Here is a 10516-nt window from a genome sequence, read left to right as displayed (position 1 = left end):
ATCATATACCTCTTCTCCTAACCTACACTGCAAAAACTGTCCATCTTACCAAGTTTTAAAGTCTTCTATCCAGCCAAAAAGTCTTTTTCATCTTGTTTTGAGACTGATTTACTAAACAAGAACTGATTGTGTAAGAATAATAATCTTGTTTTCAGAATGTGTTAGATTATATACTGTATCTTGTTAACCTGAAAATTTGACTCAAATTAAGTCAAAAATTTCTTCCACTGGAGTGAGAAATTTTTATTTGAAATAAGAAAAAACTGAGTCAAATCAAGTATTTCAAGAATCGTACAAATTAAAAATTTCTTACTCCATTGGCAGGATTTTTTTTTTACTTAATTTGAGTGATATTTTTAGGCTAACAAGACAAATAATCTTACACATTCTGAAAACAAGATTATTATTCTTACACAATCAGTTCTTGTTTAGTAAATCAGTCTCAAAACAAGATCAAAAAGACTTTTTGGCTGGATATAAGACTTTAAAACTTCGTTAGGTGGACATTTTTTGCAGTGAGTTGTTAGCTCATCACTTTGTTCAGAATGAAACTCTAAGCTTAGCTAAGTTCAAAGTGGTTGCATCCATTTTAAACAACTACAATTTCAAACATTTCTTAGAAATACAAGCAAATTACTGTTTTGTAAATATTTACATTGCCATCAATTTTGAAGTACACTATTATTTAAGAATATTTTGATTGAATTGAAAGTGTAATTAACAACTAGCTGCAGTACTTGTGGTGCAGCCTGTGTCACTTCTGGTAAGTATATTTTATTATTACTCCTAGAATAATTCAATACAAAAGTGATGGTGATGTAAAGGTTTACAAAATAATTTTTGTCAGAGCTGCTATGAAATTTTTGGGATTGGAGTTTGATTTAAGGTGGCAGAAATCCACTTGCACTAGCCATTAGCTCATTAGACCAATTAGAAATAAACTCTACATCTTAAAACTGAAGTTGTTTAAAAGGCTACCTACAGCAGGTGAGAGAGTAAAACTGTTCATAAACTTTCCGCCAAACTCTGCCTCGTTACAACATACATGGTAAATGGTAAATGGTAAATGGTACTGAACTTGTACATGCAGACAAGCCAGTTTAAACTAAACGTAATTAGTATCGTTACTCACATTACACTGTCCTAAGGCCTAAGGTTACTGGGGTTAGTGGAGTCATCTGAGTCAAGGGGTAGTATTTCTAGAATTGTTGCACGCTGAAAACATGTATTTTCATGCAAAGTCGACAACATATAGATAGAGACTTGCAAAATCCAATTTTTCAAAATATCTTTTCATGAGCGTGTGATGGATCTGAAATACTATTCCCTGGACCACGTAGCTGTGATTTCAGTGCCTAGTGTATTCCAGAGCTCTGGACCTTTGATGCTTGAGACCTGGACAGAAATCAGTAAAAGTATAAACTGCACTTGGCGACTGAAACACTTAGCGCACTTACTGACCGAACAGACAAATGCTATGACAGGTTTGACTAAAAAGTCTCTTCTTGCAGACTAAGGTAAGCAAGCTATCCAAGCTTTTTTCACCCAAAGGTCGCTAACGTTGCTACAGTTTTAAATGTGCAAACTGCAAATTAAGTGATACTAAAAAAAAAAAAAAACCTTTAAAGACAATCAGGAGTGCATTGAAGAAAATAATTACTGGGGTCTTTAGGATGCTGCTTAAGGCAACTTAAAGACAAATTGTACCCTTTAATTTGTACCTTTAGTCTGTGGCTCTGTAATGGTCTTTGTTTCCTTTAAATTCTTGAATCTTGTGCTCTAGAAAGAAAACAAGAAATCTGATTTGTTTATGCTGGGTCTAAAATCAGATTCTCTACTTGTTAATACAAAGTCAGTGTCTTTGAATCTTTAACAGTAATCTGTCAAAGGTGTGAAACATTTAACAGTGGCAACATATAACGTGCAAAAGTTTTAAATAACTTCTTAATTTTTTTTCCATCCACTTTTCTTCCAAGGAGACATCCTTTTGTGTGATCTTTTTAAGTGGTCCTGATYAATATTTCTTCTTTAAAGGGATCCATGATTAGTTGTAACATTAGACTTTATTTGATAAACTTTTATTTTAACTGCAAAATAAAGACTGTAAAAATACTTTAGGCTGTTTAGTTTTGTAAACATATTTGAACATGGACGGGGCCATTTTATTTACACGCAACGCATTCTGGGTAAAAGATGACAAGGATAGGTCATCTGTGTGTGTATCCAAGCTGAAAGTTAATCTTGGACAATATCTGATGATTGACACTTTAAAATGAAACCAGAGTGTTGACAGAGAGGAGAAGGTAGAAATGACTCATCTACAATTAAAAATGTGGATGGAGGACAACAGAGCTGCTTTACGGAATATGAACCTCAGCTTAGCCTGTTAGCCTTTGCGCTAGTGCCAACGCTATTTTGCCATATATGTATTAGCTCAGCGCTAGCGCGACAGACTAACAAGCTAAACTGAGGTCCTCCATCCATATTTTCAGTTGCAGGCTGAGTCATTTTTGTGTTCCCCTCTCTGTCATGTGGATGGAGGACCTCAGTGATGAGAGGAGAATGTGTAGCACTGAGCTAATACATATATATGGTGATAGCTTTGAAGCTAACGCTAAAGCTAACAGGCTAAGCTGAGGTTCTTCTTCCATGAAGCAGCTCTGTTGTCCTCCATCCATATTTTCAGTTACAGGCTGAGTCATTTCTACCTTCTCCTCTCTGTCAACGCTCTCTGGTTTCATTTAAAAGAGTCGATCATCAGATATTGTCCAAGATTAACCTTCAGGGTGGATATAGCTCGCTAGCAGCCTCACACCGAGGACCTATCCATGTTATCATTTACCCAGAATGCTTTGCGTGTAAATAAAATGACCCCGTCCGTGTAATATATTTTGAAACTTTTAGTTTAAAAATTATAATAACTAAACAGCCTACAGTATTTTTACAGTCTTTATTTTACAGTTAAAATATATGTTTATCAAATAAAGTCTAATGTTACAACTAATCATGGATTCCTTTAAGTTTTTCAAGTGTAGTACAAACTAAAACATGTCTGGTCTAAAAAAAAATCTACATTACATCATGCCAAGTCATGTCTTAAAGGGGACATACCATGCAAAATCCTCATTTTTAGCCTTTGAATACATTTTGTTGAGTACTTGGAGTCACTAGGAGTGCAGAAAAGTTGATTTTAGTTTCTCCCAGTCCTATGTAGATGTCTTTATGGGTCCTATTTTTGCAGCCCGTCCAGTTTTCTCTATTTTCTATGGTTCTTTGTGAATCATTATGTCACAGAATTTGCAATGGAACTTCTAATAACGTCCGGACCTACCTACAACAATTTTGCCATCTTCATTCTCCTCTCACTCCGGGTTAAACTCCGACATGTAAGGCTGGATGGACAATTCTTCTATTGTTGGCATTTTAATTAATTTGTAAGGAAAATGTTTCTGCGTCACTATAGTCGTATTTCCGCTATCAAACTAAAATRAACCACTCTGGAAGCTGAGGGCGACGGGATGTGAAACGCTTCATTTGGATTTAAAGAGACAGCCTCAAAGCGAGCTGCTTTTAGACACCTCAGAAAAGGGGTGAAAGAGGGGCTGGTAAAGTTACAATAATGAGAATTTTGGACCAAAGCATTGCAGTTCCATTTTACAGTATATAGACCCCAACTGAACAATTTAATCGTGAAAAAGAAAAGTTTAAAAGCATGATATGTCTTCTATAAAGTCAATTAAAAAAGCACAAACTTGAATCAGAGATGCTTCATCCTTCAGCTGATTATATACTTTATGCATCATCTTCAGCAAAAAGTTTTTTTGGAAATCACCTTGTTGGTAATGAAGTAATATTTTACAAGTCACATTGTGTGTTTCTTTTTGAAGGTTTTGTTAAAGAATCAATTGCATCTTTGTGACAAGCTGCTGATAACAAAATGCCTAATGATCCAGTTTAAAATAGTTTTATTGCTGAATTTTCTGTTGTGTGAACACAATATCCTTTGACTTTTGGAGCTTTTTTATGTCAAGTGGCTTAAAAAAATACCATTAAAAAGTAAAACAAAAATAGTCCTTCAAAATAAAAAATGTCGGAAGTCTGATTAAGACTGATAAAAAATTACCATTACAAGAAAGTCAGACTATCATAGGATAACAAAAGGAGGGGTGATTTAAAACTTTTGCACATCACTGTAGGAACTGTACATACAATGATCGGCTCATTTAAACCTGGGCTTTAGGACTTTGACATTAACAGAATCTGTATCAGTTCACTGCACTTCCTGTTGTTTTTAAAGAGGGATTTGTGTATCCAGAACTCGTGTGCTTCATTTGTGATTTCTTTAGCCTCTGATGTCTTTGTTAAAGTTATTTTCTTGGCTTTTCTGTGTCCATTTTTTAAAATTATTGGTTATTTGACCTCTAATGCACTCAGCGCTCTATGCATGGCTCACAAAGGGTGAACAGTTTCTCCTACTTTGACTCTTCACTCCCTCAGACCTTCTTCATAGACCTAAGTTTACTTTTTATCTCCTACCTCCTCCACTTTCTCTACTAACATGTGAACAACTTTTTTTATTGTGTTGTTGCTATTTTTATGCTTTATCTTTGGTCCTAACCTGATGTGTTTTTAATCACATGTTTTTGTGGAGTGATTTTGTTATTTTTTGTTTTATTGTGTTTTTTATTGATTTATTGTGTAGTTTATGTTAATTTGAAATGATTATACTTTGATGTTATCTGTGGTTGTTGTCTTTTTTGTTTGATGTATTGTAGCTTTGTACAACAGTGTCAGTGTTGTTTAGTGCTTTGACTTCCCCTGTGTTCTTCCTGTGATTTCTATTTTTTTAATCAGTTTTCTTTATGATTTGGATGAATAAAGAAAAGAATAGTTACAGAACAATGGAATGACACAAAATTATACTCTAGTAAGGTCTTAATTTAAAGCATGTAATTGATAAAAAAACTAACAACTTTAACCAAATAAAATTTTAGATTTTTTTTGTAAGAATACAAATAATATTGGTTTATTATAATTACCATTTTTACTCTCTATTTATAAATTTATATGAGATATATTTATATCTATATTTACTTTTTATTTATAAAGTGATCCTTGTTTTAAAAAAAGTTTCTGTTTATTCATATTTCATTCCACAACTATTTTCTCCATTAGCATGTTGGTTTACTTACAAATGTAAGTTTTAGTTTACATCATCTTAATACAACAGCCCCCCCACCCAAAAAAAACCCTCTAAAATATAATGATTTAAAGCTAAATGTACCTGTTTATTCTTTTTTCATTAAGCTTCATGCGGAGTGTATCTTTACATTGTTGTACATGTTTTATTGTGTTTAACTCTGTGTTTTACTTTATCTCATCCCAAAACTCTGCAAATATTCTGTCTGAGCCAGATTTTTACCTTCCAACTTAAACTACCTAATACACTAAATGTTCAAATATTTGTACAACAGACAGGTGAAGTGAACTTTAGTGGTAAAATATGACAGCTGACACTACAGGTCTCTGTGATCTACATACAGTTAACAAGAGGCACAGGGACACGATGCATCTCACCTTATTTGTCCAGAAGACATGGCAGCCACTGTATGTACTGGATGTGCACACTGTAGCTTTGGTTTGGTTATGATCAATACATTTAATTATGGGTAACAGGAGATCATGCCATCTTTAACTGGCAATTGATTTCATGTAAGAATGATAAAGTATGTCGCCATTCTTACAGCAGAATCAGAGCAGTCAGCACTTCCTGAGCATCCACAGCCAAGACAGACATGAAATTGTAGGACATAGGAGAAGCAGTTTTTTAAAAAAATATACAGTATAAACATTTACTATACAAACACGAGTCATGTCTTTTTACATTTCCTTGGTAAACAGTCTGGCCACAATATTTGCTGCTCCTTTTTCTGTTCCTCTGTGTCCTCCCTCCTCGAAATCTTCTCTTCCTGTGATTAACACTCATTCTTCATCCCATCCCCAGGCCGCCACTGCAGTGAAAGTGTAACTAAAGCCTGACTCTAGGTAGGTACACGCACCCTCCCTAGTGTAAATTAAGTGTGACTTTAGGCAGAAATTATGTCATCACTGAGCCAACTGACGGCGAGACTCAACGTCTCCCCACTGACAGAACATCTCAGAGCACCTCGATGATGAGGATGTTGTCGTAAAGACAGTAGATAGTCTACGGGATATGAGGGCAGACTTTGACAAAAACCTGCAGTGGCTGAGACATGTTCTTTCATTTGAATGGGTTTTTTTGAATCAGCAAAAAGCAACTAAAATCACTCAGAAAGTCAACACTCATCSTCATTGTTCATCATCTTCACCGTTCCTTAAATCAGCAGATGAGAACATTTATTTTTCTCATGTTTGAAAAGTGATCCTCCTGATTTAAAGTACCAATAAGAGGTTTATTTATTAAGACACAGCTAATAATGATGGTAACTATAGACAATCCAAATAGATAAACAAGTAGGTCTTCTGGATGGGTTCTTCTTTAATGAAACGTTTTATCTCTCCTCCAAGAGACTTCTTCAGTCTGAGGAGTTTCAGGTGAACTCAGCCTTATTAGCACTGCCTCCATGTGATGGACAAACAGGTTTAACGATGACCATCAAAACAGTTGTTTACTTGCAAAAGAGGACCATCAGCCTAACAAATGATCTCTTGTTAGGCTGACATCTTGCTTATAAGGCTGAGTTCACCTGAAATTCCTCAGACTGAAGAAATCTCTTGGAGGAGAGGTGAAACGTTTCATTAAAGAAGAACCTGTCTAGAGGATTTACCTTTTTTTACCTGGATTAATGAGATGCATCAGGACGTAACTATAGACAAATTTTACAAGTTATTATTCTTAAATAAGTGGATAAATTGGTCTTCCAAACTCTGTTACAATATTACAAATGTGTGACAACCTTAACAGATAGGATTGGTCCAAGATAGATAGAGGTGTGTGTAATACCAGAGAAACAACTTGAGTTAGTGTTCATTTGTAAAAAAAAAAAAAAAAGGGACAAAATATAGACCTGGCAAAGCGATTTACATTATTTTTTTTTTATGATCTAAGGGTATTATAAGCAGAGTGAAGCACCTCACTTGACAAAGTCTCCCCGTCCACCTTCGGGGGACTGAGACATGCTCAAACAGTAGTGCAGCAGCTGTAGTTGCAACACAAATGACTAAAAACACTTTTGGCCACTTGCTGAGCCTTGCATTTCTGTTCGCTGTGAACATTTCGACCCAGATGATGACTGCAAGTGAAACCGCAGAACAAATGCTGTACCCCCAAAAAGCAACATTTTCTAAGAAAAGAACATTGTTTAAAAGTGGCAAGACGTGACAGAGTCGAGGTTATTTATTTATTTTTAGCTCATATTATTTGTTAACCTGGAATCAGTGCAGAAGAAACATGGCAGGGTAGCTGCAGAAACAAGYATTTTTACTTTGTCTGGGACAGCTGCAGTTTGGATTACTTTGYGGCTGTCTGCTTGTTTTAGCTTACTACTGTTACATTTTTGTCCCTATTAATCATTTAGTTAAAACAATATAGGAAAAAATGGTATACGTGTTAAGGAATGTATTTGTAAAGTAAACATARATACAGTTTTGTGGTAAAGTCTGTTTAGACATTTGTCGTATGAAACAACATATTTCAGTAATTTCAGTCACACCAGCAAGGTGGAGTATCTACATTTGACATGCTTCAGATTGTTTTTGGCTTACCACAAAGAAATCATGGTAACTTTGAAACAAAACAAAACAAAACAAAACAAAACAAAACAAAACAAAACAAAACAGCTTTATATTTACACTTTCACATATTTAGAAGAATTGCTACATTGGTTGTGTCACATTTAGACGTTAATCTCTGTTTATCAAAGGACCACAGTGTACTGAGACAGAGACAAGACCAAGACTTTTGGGGACTGGATCAAGTTGAGACCAAAACCAAGGGAGGTTCATGACTAAGTCAAGACCAAGACCAGAAAAAACAAAACAAAACAAAACAAAACAAAACAAAACAACAACAACAATAACAACAACAACAGCAACAACAACAACAAAAAAAAACTACAAAAATAAAAACTAGTGCCCTAAAACATACAGAATACTGTACACGGTAGCTAACTTATGTGTAAAGCTAATATTGACTAAATTTCTTTGTGTGAGGGCAGAGTAAAAAAATTTTCTACAGAGGCAAATTGCTAAAATTAGTTAGCTATCTTTGGTAACATCACTTACACATAGCTTACCTTTCTTTGTGCTTCCTTAAGTGACGATACTGCAGAATGAACAACTTGGAGTGCTGCGTGCATATGAAAGGGAGTAGGGATGGGTGACAGCAATGAGTCAGGCTTCGATTTGAATCATTATGCTTTCCATCTAGTGAAAGCAAGGATGTTAACAAAGAAATTGGACATTATTCTGGCAATTTAGTGATATTTCCACAGTTGTGRTCTTTACTGGCCTTGAAATAGAATTCAGGGTCCTCAATRTCCGAGACCGAGACAAAATCAAGTAGAAATCAAAAACTGGTCTTAAAGGGATTCACGATAAGTTGTAACATTAGACTTTATTTGATAAACATTTATTTTAACTGTAAAATAAAGACTGTAAAAATACTGTAGGCTGTTCAGTTTTTATAATTTTAAACTAAATTTAAAAAAAATATATAACAGACTGAGCCATTTTATTTACACCTTTTAAGACCAAGACTGGTTTCGAGTACCACAACACTATGAAAAACTGCTCATAGATAAAGCAGTTGGTTAATAAACACATTAGCATAGACTGTAGCATTGTATCAACTCAACAAAGAACTTATGCAAGCTGCAGGGGCATTGCTATGAGGTCATTTTCAAGTGAATATAACTAAATTCTGCATGCTTCTAGTTAATTTTGAAAAATAAAAACAGACTAATTTGCAGGTGTTGCTTGGTAAAAAGTTCAATTTAAGGTTTRAATTTCACCAGAAACACAAGGAGCTTGGCCAATAGCTCATGGTTAAGATTAGTTATGTATTAGAATTTTTATAAAAAAAAGTCCCTCCCCATGTTTATCGTATTTTTTTTATTTAATGCAGCTGTGTGTATCGTAGAGTAAACTGTAAGGCTGACATAAATTACAAATCTGTATTTTGTCTATGTGAAAAACATGAGCAACAAATCTAGCATTTTACCWGATAAAATTGGAATGGTTAACAATTTAATATATCATTTAACTATTTTACTATTGGTTAGATGATTTTGATGAATCTAATCAACTTGTAAAAAAAACCTTCATCTACTGCTGTAGTAATGTTAGTTGTTTACCTTGCCAAGCAAATCTCAACCATAAAAACAGCCAGGTTTTTTTAAGCCATGTTGCCCCGCCCCCCACCCCCCCATTGTTCCTGCAGCAAAACTTTATGTGGTTATAAGACGATGCAAGCAGGCAAATTTGCCTCGAGGAATTTCACTAGTATATGAACTTGAGAATGAAGCAACACCACAGTTTTGGCAGGAAACACCCCTGAAACCACTGTGGGATGTGAAGCCTTGAAGGATCAGTAAAAATGCATCAACAGTATGTCACTGAGTTACCATCCAGCTAATGTGCCTGAGTAAAAATAAAAGCAAAAACAAAACCAACAAAAAACTAAAACTTTTACTTATGGTCGGTATAAATGATGCAATATCCAGAGCAACATTGCTCTTATGTTTTTATTTTTATTTTGTTTGTTTTTGAGCAGGAAGACACAAGGGGCGTCATGTTGTAGTGTTTGTTGTTGTCCATTTGTGCTCATGTGATGGTTGGAGGTTTTTAAAAATATGTCRATTACTATTTTTACCTCATTAAAATTTCAGTCCTGTATGAAAATAAAGCTCCACCCATTACAGTTAGCAGAGAAGTGGTAGATAACTACATATCTTTGGTGTATTTGATTTTACCTGATGCAACAACACTCTGCCAACACTGGAGAACTCAACATCTGCATGTTTCCCATCTAAAATACAGCGGGAAAGGACACAAACACTGTGCCTAGAGATCAACTCACCCTTAGTGGTGCTAGAATTAAAACTAGAATTAAAATTCACTTGCGCAGCTGGATTTAGTAACAAGTCCTCGTTTTAATTCCTGTGTCACTTCCCACTGTAGGTAAAGAATAAACTGATCTGATTAGGGCTATGATTTTACCGGAGGGTAGGTTTTAAAATTTTGCCGACAGAGAATTTTCATGTTACACTGCAAAAAATGTCCACCTAACCAAGTTTTAAAATCTTATATCCAGCCAAAATGTCTTTTTGATCTCATTTTGAGACTGATTTACTAAACAAGAACTGATTGTGTAAGAACAATAATCTAGTTTTCAGAATGTGTAAGATTATTTGTCTTGTTTGCCTGAAAATCAGACTCAAATTAAGTCAAAAACTTCTGCCAATGGAGTAAGAAAATTGTACTTGGTAAGATTCCTGAAATACTTGATTTGACTAAATTTTTCTTATTTCAAGAA

General features: G+C 34.7%; 1 protein-coding gene across 6 annotated transcripts in view; it reads left to right on the top strand.

The window, feature by feature from the left end:
* The window catches only part of LOC106517428 (potassium voltage-gated channel subfamily C member 1), a gene marked incomplete at its 5' end in the record, with an annotated part of 48801 nt that overhangs the window by 24606 nt on the left and 13679 nt on the right, over positions 1-10516 (top strand). Inside the window, 1 exon segment of one of the 6 annotated variants that reach the window (XM_014008269.1) lies at positions 6005-6045. In XM_014008269.1, the coding sequence (XP_013863723.1) occupies positions 6005-6039 (35 nt within the window). 6 annotated transcript variants of the gene reach the window in all.

Source organism: Austrofundulus limnaeus, unplaced genomic scaffold, assembly GCF_001266775.1.
Source record: "Austrofundulus limnaeus strain Quisiro unplaced genomic scaffold, Austrofundulus_limnaeus-1.0 Scaffold48, whole genome shotgun sequence".
Taxonomy (NCBI): domain Eukaryota; kingdom Metazoa; phylum Chordata; class Actinopteri; order Cyprinodontiformes; family Rivulidae; genus Austrofundulus; species Austrofundulus limnaeus.
The sequence above is the reverse complement of the archived record's forward strand: the minus strand, read 5'-3'. Positions and strand labels throughout refer to the sequence as shown.